Source organism: Alosa sapidissima, chromosome 10 (assembly GCF_018492685.1).
Source record: "Alosa sapidissima isolate fAloSap1 chromosome 10, fAloSap1.pri, whole genome shotgun sequence".
In the NCBI taxonomy this organism is placed as follows: domain Eukaryota; kingdom Metazoa; phylum Chordata; class Actinopteri; order Clupeiformes; family Clupeidae; genus Alosa; species Alosa sapidissima.
This window is the reverse complement of record NC_055966.1, coordinates 22,103,795-22,118,228: the sequence shown is the minus strand read 5'-3', so window position 1 is coordinate 22,118,228 and position 14,434 is coordinate 22,103,795. Positions and strand designations below refer to the sequence as shown.

The 14,434-nt window shown below is 42.3% G+C and overlaps 1 protein-coding gene and 1 long non-coding RNA gene across 3 annotated transcripts; both read right to left on the bottom strand.

Moving 5' to 3' along the window:
• Positions 1 to 3,275, bottom strand: LOC121721236. 2 transcript variants are annotated; one of them, XM_042107987.1, is made up of 5 exons: positions 3,251 to 3,275; positions 2,664 to 2,887; positions 2,405 to 2,573; positions 2,081 to 2,208; positions 1 to 1,740 (listed from the first exon to the last, which is right to left on the bottom strand). In XM_042107987.1, exons 2-5 carry the CDS (start codon positions 2,802 to 2,804, stop codon positions 1,423 to 1,425), a joined length of 756 nt encoding a protein of 251 aa, XP_041963921.1. In that variant the 5' UTR covers positions 2,805 to 2,887; positions 3,251 to 3,275; the 3' UTR covers positions 1 to 1,422. The 2 variants fall into 2 exon arrangements, with proteins under 2 accessions (XP_041963921.1, XP_041963920.1); XM_042107986.1 differs by lacking the exon at positions 3,251 to 3,275 and having other exon boundaries at positions 2,664 to 3,094.
• A 414-nt stretch (positions 3,276 to 3,689) lies between these two features.
• On the bottom strand, positions 3,690 to 4,184 carry LOC121721237. The gene is made up of 3 exons (XR_006034769.1): positions 4,173 to 4,184; positions 3,922 to 4,040; positions 3,690 to 3,792 (listed from the first exon to the last, which is right to left on the bottom strand). It is a non-coding gene; the product is annotated as an uncharacterized LOC121721237 (long non-coding RNA).
• Positions 4,185 to 14,434: the final 10,250 nt, after the last annotated feature.

Below are 14,434 nucleotides of genomic sequence, written 5' to 3'. Positions count from 1 at the left end.
ATTATATCAACTGAAAAGTTGGTACTGGTGTGAAAATATTGCAACAAATTCAAAGGGCAAGACTTTTTAACTCCCATCACATAAGGTAAACTGGGGTTGATCTGCATTTCCTGGCAGTGCTCAGCATGAAGCTGTTTAGTTCGAACAGATATCTTTGGACTATCTTCACTGAACACTGTCTGAAAGTCCTCCTTCTCTAGTAAGCAAAAGCGGCAACAGTACCTAGCACTAAATGATTCCACAAAACCGAATAAAGAATGAAGACCAAGGTTGTCACCAGTCACTTGTATAATGCTTCCATAGACTGTGTGATCAAATAGAGAAAGCTGAATTCCACTTGTTTCAAGTGTTGAGATATCCTGGACAAGGGGTGCTAGTATTTTACCAAACCCGTATGTTTTGATATCTTGTGCATGAAATAAAGACACCAAATGGATATTCTGTAAACTTGAATTGTACTTGGGAGACACATTTCTGAGGGTAAAATAGATGGCTCCAACTTTATGGATACCTCGTTTTGATCCAATGGGGTTAGCACATTCAAACTCATCAAAACAAAGCTGTATCTGTACAGTGTGCTCTTGTTTGGAGAAGAGTTCATGATTCTTGAAGAACTCTCCATCCTGTATGTCATACAGGAAGTTCTCTCTTTGTTTAGGGTCTCTGGTTATCATATCTTTCATATTAGGGTGCTGGTAAATAGACTTAAGTGTCTCAAGAATTGGTATATATACACAAATTTATCTTTGACAATAGATTGGCCAAAAGTTCCAGTTGTTCTGTTAAAACGTGTTGCAAAACGTGTTCCTAGAACATATTCAACTGGATCAATCTTCCCCCATTTCTCAGAAAAGTAAATGGTTCTCTTACTCTCAGTGTTTAATGGAAGAAAAGGATACAATGTATTCTCAAAACACTGATCAATTTGAGACTCAACAACGCTTTTTATGGGCTCCTCTAAGACAAGACTACTTTTCAAATTTTCATGCTTTAGATGATCAAGGTCTCTAATCACTTCTTGTACAGTACTAACAACAAAATGAATAGTTTTCTCTGAATTGCCAACAAGTTTAAGTTCTGCCACCAGCTTAGCACAACTGTTGACTATGTGTCTTTCTAGTAGTACAGACTCGGAAGGTACACTCTGATCTGGCAACTCTGGCATGTCTGCCTCCCCTAATGAAATGGAGTTTGTGGAGGTGGAACATTCCCCATCATCAGCACAAAAGTTGTCATTTGCATAACATTTACTAAGATGCTTTCTTAAACCTGAAAAACTGTGGTACACATGAGAACAGCCTCTATGGGCACATTTTAACTTGAGGCCTTTACCCAAACAAAGTCCATGAACAAGTTTAAAGTGTTTTATAAGTCCATTGGCATTAGCATGCCTCTTTTGACAAATGAAACAAATCATATTGCTTAATGGAGCATTCTTGCTCTTAGCTCAGCCACCCTAGGATTGACTTTGGTCATTTCAACATCTATGTCATAGAGGGTTGTTTGCAAAAAAGTGAACACATTAGTGAGCTCCTGACAATAGGTGGTACCAAAAACATAATGAGCCTTAAAAAGCTCATCGACTGCAGCCAGTGAATTAGAAGACTTGCATGGCAAGGCCTGTTTGTCAACAACAATGAAGTAAGACTGGATCCTACTTTTCTTCGGTCCGGCTGCAAGTAGATATGGCTGGACACTCTGTGTGATGCCCTCCAAATGTCCCTGTATGCTGACACCAGTCTGTGAAAGAAAAGAAAAAAAAAAAAAACAGTCAACCCAAATGTGACCTAATGTCAGCAGGCAACCTGAATAAGGAGTGAGGATTTCTACCACGAACTAGCTTACCAGTTTTGTGTGACAAAATAGCCGTGCTTTAAATAAGGTAAATGACCTGGAAACTATTACAAACATTTCCAATGACATGAAAGCATTACACGTTGGAATACAAATCAAATCTTTGTTACAGGAAGGAAATCTTTTTTTTCCAGGAAGCAAGGAAATGAAGAGTACAATGTTCAAAAACTTCAAAAGGACTTAAGCATCATTAAACGTAAGTGTTTAGTCTGTGCTATAGCTTCACCTTGATGAATTTCACTAGGCAATCACAGGCTTGTCGAGCCGAAATCTTCCCTGGTCTTTTGCGCCCTTGACTCGAAAGTGGTAGAAGGTGGACCAGCAAGAGAATGGAAGACCTGTCACTGTCCCAACCTGGAGAAATAGAAAACAAAATGAACTGGTCTAAGACCCCAGTAATCTCCTTTGCCTACATTTACGGTTAAGGAATAGCATTTTCAAACAAACTTTACCACTCACCAATAACACATTGATTTAGGTTCCTCATTTGTCTACAATTCCGGTAATGACTTTTATGTGAAATGTCTTTCGGCATAGCCATTATAGTTACCTTCTTCAATTTCAGTAGCTACAGCATTCTGGACGAGGTCTTGGAGCTCCCCAGTCTGTGTCAGGCCACGGCTCTGTGCAATGACCTTTGGTTTTATGTTGGTGGACCATTTCTCCAACAGCTTTGCAGAAGTTGAGTCACCAAAAAGTAGTGTAAAATCCTGCTCAATCTACAAAAAAGACAGAATAGAAACAAGTTATGGATTACTGCAAAGATACAGCACTGAATTTAAAATTTGTATGTCTACTGTAAGACTCACCAGGCCAGGTATGTCCATGAATCGTGGGAAAATGGTTAGAATATCAGATGACTTGTCAGGATCATGCAAAATCTTCTGACGATAGACCAGGGTAAACCTCATCTTTTCCTTCACCACGGATTCATCAGCTGTGTGCTTCATCAGAGCTATTGCTTCCTGACACTGGCGTTCATCACTCAACCAGTTATCTTCTTTGTAAGGATCTCTGTCCACGGTTGGCCCGCCTGAAATCACAAAAAATATGAAGCAACAGTGCTTTGGTACTGTTCTTTCCAGAGAACAGTGTACTCACAAAACTACAAGTGGGTTGGATAAAACATGAAAATCATGTGTATGCAGTCATTTAAACCTTGCTTTGCTCTATGAAAAATATTAACCGAATAGAAAAATCATAAAACAATACACCACAATCAAAATATGACTTGATAGAATTTTGACTAGTCTCCTGGATTAATCTTCCTCTAAATGAGTGTAACAAGAATATAATATACAACAAGCTAAGCGTTCTTTTGAAACCACAACAAAATGTTTAAAACAAGGCCGGAACACAAGTTAATAAAAGCAATAAGCAACATCAAATAAGGCACCTGTTTGTGATTATCGTGGGCGCTTAAGTCGTCCATCTGATGCCTCTTTCTGCAGCGTTTTAATTCTCCATGCCAAATAGCCACTTCCATCTTCTGCATTGTAATAATGCTCCTATGATTACCATAACAAATGGACAAAGGGTAGTTACACACTGCAAATGCCATATTGGTTAAGCTTTATAGAGTCAAGGGGGGAAAAAATGAAAAAAGATGACAATTACATAACCAAGCTTGCTCCTGGGGTCGGACAAATAGGGGAAGAGGGAGATGATCCCCTTTGCGTAGTCTTCCTTCAAACGCCGAGGTGGGCTTGTTCTACACACACACACACACACACACACACACACACACACACTAGAACCCAGAGCATCATAACCATCGGTTTACAAATCACTGTACTACCTACTTACCCATGTTCATTTGTCATATGAGCATATCTTCACCATGTCACGTCTTCTGCTATCTGATAAACACTTCGTTCGAGCATATTCATTCATGATCTTGTCGCCTCCTGGGCTTCCTTTTAAGATGTTTTCGACCATCTAGGCATAATGTCCAATATTAAGAAGATGCAAGAGATTGACAAATGACAATGAATTACAAAACCCAAATGTCTTCGCTATTGTAAGGACCTGTAGATGCAATTCAAAAGCAAGACTGATGAACTTTACTTGGGCATGACAACGTTCCTCCATTCGTTTTTCTTCACTTGGACTTCTGGTCAATATCACAGTGTCATCAGACCCAGAAGTAGTCTCAGCACCAGCAAGGGAGTCTGAACTAAAAGAATCTGTGATACAGAATCAAGTCAATGGTCTTACATTTAAATATCATGTTAGCAGCATGCTACCAAACGACTATCAATAGACAGATAACAATGGTAAGTATAAAATGAAAAAGGAACACAAAAAGGCACATTTACCTTCAAAAGTTGGCTCTGACATAACAATTTCCAGGACACCAACATCTGGCTGCATCATCAAATATTCAAATGCTTCCTGATCAACATACAAGCTTAAAAGTGGCGCTTTGGGCGTACTTATGCATTTATATGAACGTTTGACTTGGGTACATTCACAAAACACTATGATGCATTTTGGCGAGAGTTACGCAGATGAGACGTCTGATTGTTTGCTGATAAGATGCACGCTTGCTTGTTATGGGCGTGCTGCAGAGAAACTTCTCTGTATGACGAAACGCCGGTTGTTAGTGATTGGTTCAAAGCGGTTCAAAGGAACTCCAATGATTTTAAACCTCAAACTGTGCCCTCCCACCCGGAAATAAACGAACGCCTATGGATCTAGGCTAGTTCAAACGATGTATTAGAGCAGGGATTCCCAAACTGTGGTACGCGTACCCCCGGTGGTACGCGAGCTGCCACTAGGGGGTACGCGAGATGAAAAGGGCAATGTCGGAAAGGAGTTAAAAATGATTAATTAATTAATTCATAAATAATACATAATTTCGAATCTGGTTATAATGATATGGAAACGTGAAATTAAAGGAAATCATTTGTAAACTCTATAATAGGGTGTGTTTTCATTAAAAAATAAGCTACACACAATAGGCTACACGTGATTTCCTGCGGGCAGCCAGAATATCTGGCGCGTTAGTTTTGTTGAAGTATAGGCTAGGTAGAAGGCTGCGTAAACATGGAAAACTGGCTAAAAACAGGGACACTGTCCAAAAGGCCTTATTAAAGCGATCGAAGAGGAGAAGCGAGAGAAACAGAGCAGGACACAGGTAACGATGGGATGGGATGGGGGGCAGACTAATGAAGGTGGAGATGGAGCGCAGGGGGATAAGAAAGAACGAGACAGAAAAGACTGCGCGAAGAAAGCGAAAGTATGATGGATTAGGAGACAGACTACCCAAAGCCACAGTGCGTGGTCTGCAGTGAGATGCTAGCCTGGCGAGCCAGACCCACATTAAAATGTAGGGTCTGGACACTCACCGTTCGCAGTGCTCAGTCCGAGGGGCGGGATAATCAGTTGTCTTTCAAATTCCCTCTGCACGCTATAGGACAGTGGCAGTGCTATGAGTCTCATGCGTTTCCCACCAGCGGAGCTAGTTGGCTAGTTCAAACGTTTGCCAACTTAATAAAAGCTTAACTCGTGTCACACTGTTCGCCAGCAGCAACATCCATCTGATTTGTTTTCAAGTAGCAGGGAATTCAAGCCAAACCGTTAATACTCTACCATCAATCATTATGTTAAGCCCACCTAACGACTCTATACACGATTTCATTGGCCTGAATAAGTTTCGATTTCTGGAGCTCACAAGCCAACAGAGAGTTGCTAGACTAGCCCCGCTAGGGGCGCGTCTAGATTTCTAGGCTAGTGAGATGCTACCTAACCATTCTAATGTGGTTCTCCACTGTTTTTTTAACGTGAGAGCTCATAGACCAGTTGCACATTTTGATTATGTTATCATGTAGGGTGGCTAATTAAACAACGATGCCTGGAATGCGTCAATAGAATGAGTTACTTTTGTATGTGTTGGATGGTTAGGGTACGCGAGCCGAGTCAGGATCTAGAAGGTGGTCCGTGGGGGAAAAAAGTTTTATGTATTAGAGTAAATAAATGGCTGTTAATAAGGAAATGAATTAGTCTTCATAAATCTGATAATTTTTGGTGGACTATGTTGGGCTGATGACTTCAAATACTGTATATACAATATTGGAAACTGATGACAATTTTGAAGATTTCACAACATGATTCATACAATTTTCTGACATAAACTACAATAACAAAACAACATTCCGTTCCATGTCAAAGCAGATTGTGGTTGTTACAGAATACTCTCTGAGTTCAGTATCATTCTCTAGGGCTCTCGGGTACATCCCATTTCAAAAACAACCCCTATTGTTTCCAGGGCTGACAGGGTACATTACAAAGGCCTTCCCCATCGTTGAACAAAATAAGATTAGTTATCCATTGTAGCATAACTTTTCAATCACACTGAACTCGTGTTTGTCTCCAGGTGTCCACGAGTCTTGAATCTTTGAATATTTCACTTTCTCCTCTGGAGAATGAAGTTTACTATGATGTTGACAGGGCTGAAAGTTCTCAGGCTATTTAAGAGCTGAAAATATATAATTATATGTACTGTAATGGCTTTTCTGACATTTCTGATCATAAAACATATCTTGTTTTATGTCCTGTATTGAACTCCAGAGCTACAGATACAGACCTAGAGACAGATAGATAGATAGATCACAGTCTGACCACAATGGCCGTATACTTTCCTTTAGAAATCTATGGCAAATGGCTTCTCCTAGTTCAAGTGGTTAAACAGCGTGCTTACTCACTGTTTGGAAATGTAGCACAAATCTCTCTCTCTCTCTCTCTCTCTCTCTCTCTTTATTACACACGCACACATACTTAGGCCTATAAACATTTGGTTTGTTTAGAGCGGAGAATATTTAATATTTAGAGAATACTTCAAATGTATTTACCACACAATGCATTTTCATGATTGTACTATTACCAAAACAATATTGAGGAAAATTAATAATATTGTTACACTCATTACTTACCTGAATAGTCCTTGTGAAAAGTACATTTTCAAACGTGCTGCGGAGTAGGAATGGAATGAAACTGTCACACCAGCACTGGGCTCTCCTTCAGCCACGCCCTCTTCTTACTCTCCACTCAATCAGTATCATCGCTCTCAATCCCCAGCCTACTAGTCCTCCTCACCTGTTCATGGTTTTGAGCTCGTTAACCCACCTTTAAAAGCCTGCTCCAGTTCCCAGTCTTTGTCTGGCCTCGTCTTTATCTGATGTATGGACGCAAGTAGTGTGCACATGGTTGTTGTGAACTCCATCGGCTTTCTCCAATTTAAGTTAAGTTCTTTAATCTTCTGAGCTTTGGACTTCTGTGTTTAGTTATTAGTTTTGCTTAGTATTCTCCTGAGTTTTGATGTCCCTGGATTTTTGGACACTGCTTGTTTTGCCTTTGGCCCTGGGATCTTCTGTGTTTTTTACTTCTGTGTCAGAGCTACCTTTTCAAATTAAAACCCGCCTGTTGATGTCAGCCTGTGTCAAGAGTCTGAGTCCGTGACAGAAACATGTTATCTTTGGCATTGTCTGACCAAAATAATGATTTTAAATAGATTTCAGATTCACTGTACAGTAAATGCTCTCCCATTCAAGTGACATGCTATGTGGTTGGCATTTTGTTTATTAGGGTTTCTTGTAATATTGAAATAAATCCAAGACAGTTTTGACCAGTTATATCGGTAGGCCTATTCATTTGCCTATTCAAGTGTCAAGTGATGTAATTGAGAAACTAACAACACCTGACCAAAACGGTGTTCATCCTAATTGTTAAGTCACTTAGTATGATGTGAAATCTGGTCAGAATCAGCAATTATTTTTTGTTTTAGTGTCAGATCTGATATGCATGCCTCAACACCCTAAAAATATTTTCCCAAATGCAGCATGTGCACTAGAGCAGTGTTTTTCAATCTTTTTTGAGCCATGGTAGGCTACATTCTTTACATTATAAAACCCCCGCGGCAAACCACCAACCAAAATGTAACAAAATTACACATTGTAATACAGCAAAAATAATGACAATTTAGTCTCTCCCTTTGTTTACAGTTCAGTTCAGAGTCTGCATTTTTCCTTTTCAAGTAGGCCTATCCATCGCTGTTTTAGCCTACATCTTTTCACCCATAGGCTAGATATTAGAAAGCCTAGATACCGCATTGTTCGTCGAGTTCTAAGTGGGCTTTGAACACGGCCGTCATCTTGCTGGGGGGCAAACACCTTAGCCTACTGTCTATTGGCAACACTTACCGACAGAGACACCTCTCTGATTTCCAATCAGAGACACCTGTTTCTCCATTGGCCTCCAGTGATTGTTGCCCCCACTATTACGGCAGCGCTTATACGTTCTGGAGCGCAATGCAGTATCTAGCTTTCTAATAGGCCTATCTATTTTTCACCGCCACTTCTCGTGTGCATCGCTTAATTATCCAGGTCATGATTGTGCTACCTACTGCCACCCACTGACATGAAAGACCATATATTTACTTCAGGCACAGATGCTCAACAATGGCCAACTACACTGGTGTGCCGCGGAACAGCAGTTGAAAATCACCACTAGAGTAACCAGATCCTGTCAAAACAGCAAAATTTGTGCCTACTAGTGCAGTGCCCGTTCAAACATGCTATTCCTGTAGCCCAATTACATGCCTGCAGGTAGGCCTACTTTAAAAAAAGGATGATGGGGAAAACATAATTCCAGGTAAGCATTCAATAATGAATAGGCCTACAGATAATATAATAATATAATAAATGTGAAGTGAGCTTTGAGATTTTTGCATGTGAGATTTTTTACAAATCTAAATGACATAATCCTAACAGCTGTTTTGAGTCAAGGCTATATCCTTAGCCTATTGAATAACTTGACAATAGAGAAAACAAACCATTTTTGTGGAATGATGCATCATATAGAATTTGCAACGGTGTGACTCAAAAACAGTCTCTGGTGGCCTATAAGTGACATCACACTCTCTCTGCCACTCGTTTCTTGTCGATGGTTATGCTTTGCATGTGTGGCATTCTGAGACGTTCTTTAATTCGGGACCATTATCGCTCGTTTCAATTTAGGACCTTGCAGTTGGAATTGTCGTTTGCTTATTCAAAGTCTAAAGACAGTCAAACTGTCCAACTGTCTATAATTTAGATACTTCTATTTAACAAAATAAAGCTACTGTAGTTCGGAACCAGCTTTATTAACCTCATGGTATAGTTAACCATGCAGTTGCAATATCTGTTAAATTAGGTTATTTAATGCTTTGAATGCAACCCCGGAGTGGCTATCGGGAGCTTCGGGAGGATTCCCGGTGGGCCGTTCTTTCTTTTTGTGCCAGTCTGAATGTCGTGAGCTTAAATATATGGTTTCTGATCTGAAGTTCATTTGCTGCGCCCTCGCGGCACTTCAGCAGCCTACATGTAGAACGGTCGCAGCCCCTTACTCGCAGTTTCCCCAAATATTAACAAAGTAGCGCTCACAAAAACTGTTCGGAAGTCACAACTATATCTAGTCTATATTTGAAACAATTAAAGGGACACCAGGCAAGCCTGATGCTTTTTCTCTACGAAACTCCCCCTCGCTCGGTCTGAAGCTCTTTTCCTTTTCTTTGCATCTTCCGTCAAGGGTTTTTGCTGCTTCTTCACCGGCTCTGCCATTATACACACGTTTGGATTACTGCACGGGCCTACCGGGCCCAGGCCCAGGGGCCCAAGGGGTCAGGGGGCCCTGAAGCCCAAGCCTTTGCATGGAATCATTGCCTCAATATCAACAAATCAGGATGTAGGCTATGAGTCTGATTGAATTTAGTATTGGCCATCCCCAAAATGCACCAGAATACAGGAAATCACAGCAAACAAATACATTTTTTTCTGGGGGAGGACCCCAAACCCCCCCCCCCTCCCACATATTTGACAATTAGTGGGGGGCCTTTAATACATCTGGGCCCAGGGGCCCGAAAGTTCATAATCCGCCCATGGTTTGCAACAATCTCTAGCGTTTCGTTAGCCTGCCTCTGTGCTGTAAACTGATCCTGCTTCGGTCGGCGGGTAGGATACACCGAACTTACAAGTGGGATATTCTTCCTACAGGCAGTAGGGCGGGTGAGAGAGCCTTCATTCGCCCCGTAATGAGTCATTTAACCATATACCGACTTAGGAAGATGATTAACACGAAAAACGTTGCCTGGTGTCCCTTTAAGGGGAGTTTATGAGCGGTCCCTCCTCCAGTGGTACGGTCCTAACGAACGCCGAACACACAGTTACAGTAATTGAGAGTTAGAAAAAAAATCGTCCGTCCAGTCCAGCAGCTGTCAACATACAACGGAAAAAAGGCAATTTTTATATTTTTTTATATATACTCTTTTGATCCTGTGAGGAAAATTTGGTCTCTCCCAATCCGTGAATTAGTGAAACACACACAGCACACAGTGAGGTGAAGCACACACTAATCCCGGCGCAGTGAGCTGCCTGCATCAACAGCGGCGCTCGGGCAGTGAGGGGTTAGGTGCTTAAGGGCACTTCAGCCGTGCCTACTGGTCGGGGTTCGAACAGGCAACCTTCCGGTTACAAGTCCGAAGTGCTAACCAGTAGGCCACGGCTGCCCGAAAGGGGCTGCTGCATTGGCCGGGAAGGTGTGTAGTCTATCTGCTTTAACTTTTTTAATCTAGGCGGCATTCCACCTAGTCCACCCAGAGTCAGAGGCCTACCCTCTGTGATATGAATGAATGTTCTGCCTTCATATGCTCAAGCAGGCCTTTATGTCCATGTCGCAAATGTAGAGTCCGACTTGCTGCAGCCACAATCATCTTGAAAGTAGCCTAGCCTAGGCCTGACAGGAGATAACATTCTACAATTTACACAGATTTTTTTTCTCCTCTGTTGATCTTGCGACGTTGTTGGCGAATTTGTATATACTTATAAAAACAAAATACCACTTAATTTCGGGTTAAAATGCATTAACACGCGTTACTGAAGTTTGTCCCGACTCCCGAGTAAAATATTTACCATTTTTTTTGTAATGCCTTACATTAGCCTACCACGTTACAGCAAATTAGGCCCATTAGGCCTACATTATGCCACTTTTATAAGCGTTACTCTCAACACTGTATAGGCACAACAAAACACTAAGAGGAATTAACCCAAGTGCGTGCGTAAAGTCAAAAAACACGTAACTACGCATATTTCACCCTGCCAGAATTCTCCCGTGTCATTTACGCGCGATAGAGGGAATTATGCGTTTTGGCACCCCCAAACTCTGGGTGTTTCTTATGTATACAACTCTTGCGTGCATTCGGCCACTGACTTTCCAGCTGGGTCTCCAACATGTCGCTCTCAAGCTCAGTCACTTGCCGCCTTGCCAGAGCTTGCCAGAGGCTGACACACGCTACTACATTTAAACACAATTGTTGCCGCGACTCGAGGCATTCCAGCCTACGAAATTAATAAAAAGTAAATCATGCATAATTTAAAAACAACTCAATAGGCTAGTTGGCTATGCAATAAGGTTTCCATTAAAGCACCGCGGACGGACATTCAATGAACGCATGATAGCGGATGGTTTGTTTGAAATCACGACACTCTTTCAGCTACATGGAACGTAATAGTGATCATCAAATACCTCCCTAGATTTCAGTGCCCATCAGTCCCAACATTTAACAATATAATCAAACAGTCCAAAAGTAAATTAAATATCAAACTAAACCGAAAATGTCATGCTTTTGAAGGCCTACCAGTATTCCGCTCCAAGAAACGCATGTCTCAAAATAAAACTCGCATAAGAAATAAAGGGCTGTCTCGAATACAATCCTGCCCCTAAAGGCCTGTACTTTGTCTTAAGACTCCGGCCATAATTTGAGGATTTACAGTATCTAAGTCAGGGGTGGGCAAACTTTTTGGCTCAAGGGCCACATTGGATTGGACACCCCCCCCCCCCCCCCCCCACGACACACACATAAAACAATAATTTTTTTATATCCTATAATTTAGTATGAAAAATATTTATTTTAAAATATTAATTGCTTAAAAATACTGCTAATTTTATCAAAGTCCTTTTAGGCAAGTCCCTCCACTCGGCGACCATATAGCAACGCTTTTTGGGCACTCATCGGGCATCCTATTCAGCAGAAATGCACATGCGCAAGGCTTCACAACACCAATTTTGCTCCAGCTGCGAGTTCACAACACACAATTGGGAAGATGTCTTCACAACACAACCTATGATTGGCTCAATGTATTCACATCACACCACATGATTGGCTCAATGTATTCACGTGTTGACGTTTTGCCGAGGAAGGGGTGGGATATGTGTAGACAACGGCCATATTGGCGTTACAAACTAACCCTTTGCATTCGAATGGAGGATTTTTTGAGTGCTGTGTCTCCTCATTAGAAAGTCTCTGATTTTATGCTGTTTAACAAATGTATAAATTGTGCACTGTCGCTTTAAGACAGTCGCTTTAATTCACGTTTATTTCTCAATGATCTTCTGCCTGCTCCGCTATAGCTAGTGCTGTACCTACGGCTGGGCCCTCTCACCGTTTTTAAATGGTCAGTAGTGGGAACTACTATTGCCTTCATGATTTTCTTTTAAAAGTTTCTTATAAGAAGGAGATATCAATTATCAACAATGACAAAGCCAGCTGGAACCTGGCTCCGAATTGGCCTCAGAAACACTGGTTAGCAGAGATAACACAGATGCTTTACGCACACCCGTGGCCACTACCGTTGCGCAGAGACCTACTGTCTCAAGCACAAGGGGAAATCTTTCAACCCCATCCAGAGCACCTGGCCCTCTGGGCTTGGCCCATGAGGGGTTGAATTTGATGTCTTGTGGTCTACCTGAAAATGTTATCATGACTATTCAGAGTGCAAGAGCTCCATCCACGCGTACTTTGTATGATGCTAAGTGGCGTGTATTTAAAGAATGGTGCACTTCTACTGGTGAAGTGCCCTTTTAGTGTTCTGTAGGGATTGTGTTAACGTTCCTACAAACTCTCCTTGACAAGGGAAAAGCGTTCTCCACGATTTAAGTATATCTGGCCGCTATATCTGCGTGTCATGTGGGTTTAAACGGTAAGACAGTGGAACAGCATCTTACGCCCGGTGACTAAATCATTGTCTCCCGGATGGGATTTGCCACTGGTGCTGGAATCTTTATCGGGACCTCCTTTCGAACCCTTAATGGAGGTGGATGTGAAGATGCTGTCACTTAAGACAGCACTGCTTTTGGCGTTGGTTTCAGCCAAGCGAGTTGGTGATTTACACACCTTATCGGTGCATCCATCATGTCTGCAGTTTGGCCCAGGAGATTCTAAAGTCTCATTACGACCGAACCCGGCATATATTCCTAAGGTCATGGACTCGTCCTACTCGTGCCTTCCCTTAGAGCTTAGTGCCTTCTGTCCACCACCATTCGCTTCGGAGGAACAGAGGCGGCTGCATATGTTGTGTCCTGTGCGCGCTCTGAGAGCGTATCTCGCTAAGACACTATCAATTAGAAAAGCTGTTTGTTTCAGCTGTTCAGCTGTTTGTTTCATGGTCTGGACCTCACAAAGGTAAGCCTATCACAAAGCAGCGGTTATCACACTGGATTGTGGAGGCGATCACCTTGGCCTATTCGTCTAAAGGGCTTGAATCCCCTGTTGGCCTACGTGCACATTCAACAACGGGAATTGCCACGTCATGGGCTTTATTTAAAGGGGTGTCGATGCAGGAAGTGTGCGCGGCTGCTTGCTGGTCGTCCCCAACGACGTTCATGAGGTTTTACAGACGTTACTGCGCCTCGCCTGGATCATGCTGTTCTGAGTGTGGATTAAGCGAGGACGCAGAATGCGCTGGTATGATTGGAAAGGTCACGTATCACCGAGGTTGGCTTGTCCGACAATACGGGAGTTAATATATCCCATATGTGAGATACCGAACGAATGCTTGAAAGAGAACTTAAGGTTACGACCGTAACCCCGGTTCTCTGATAGCATGAGTGAGGTATCTCACCGGACCACCCTTCTTGCGTGGTGCGAGAAGAGGTTGCTTGAAGACCTTGAATGACGATGCGGCGCACGGGCTGCAGGATATATAGGGGACCGCCCTTGTGCGCCTTGCGTGATGCTGTTAATGGGGAGTTTTACATAGCCTAGCGTAAACCTATAGGTTATTATTTATTTGGCGTCCCTATAAGGCTCTTTTTTCGTTATCAAAAGTGAGGGGGACGACTGATCTCTTCAACACTGCGGGGGTTTGGCGCTTGTCGCTGTGTGTGTGACAGAAGCGTGGGAGAATGCATGTAAAAAAAAAAAAAAAGCTTACGAGCGATTTACACGCAAATGGGAGAATCCAATGAAAATGACAATGAAGCACTAAACAGATGCTGAAAACAGCACTGGTATTTCGCACGGCAAAAGTGGGGGGGTCCAAACTAACAATTTATGGCTCCGACTCCCATGGCTTACAGTACAGTGCAGTGTGGGAGGGGGAGTGGCTAGCGGCGAAAGCCAACGAAAGCATCACACTCAGTCAGGTTACTTATTCTTAGCCTCAGCAGCAATTGTTGGGCACTCGATATTAACCCTACCCTGACGAGCCAAACCCACATTAAAATGTAGGGTCTGGGCACTCACCGTTCGCAGTGCTCAGTCCGAGGG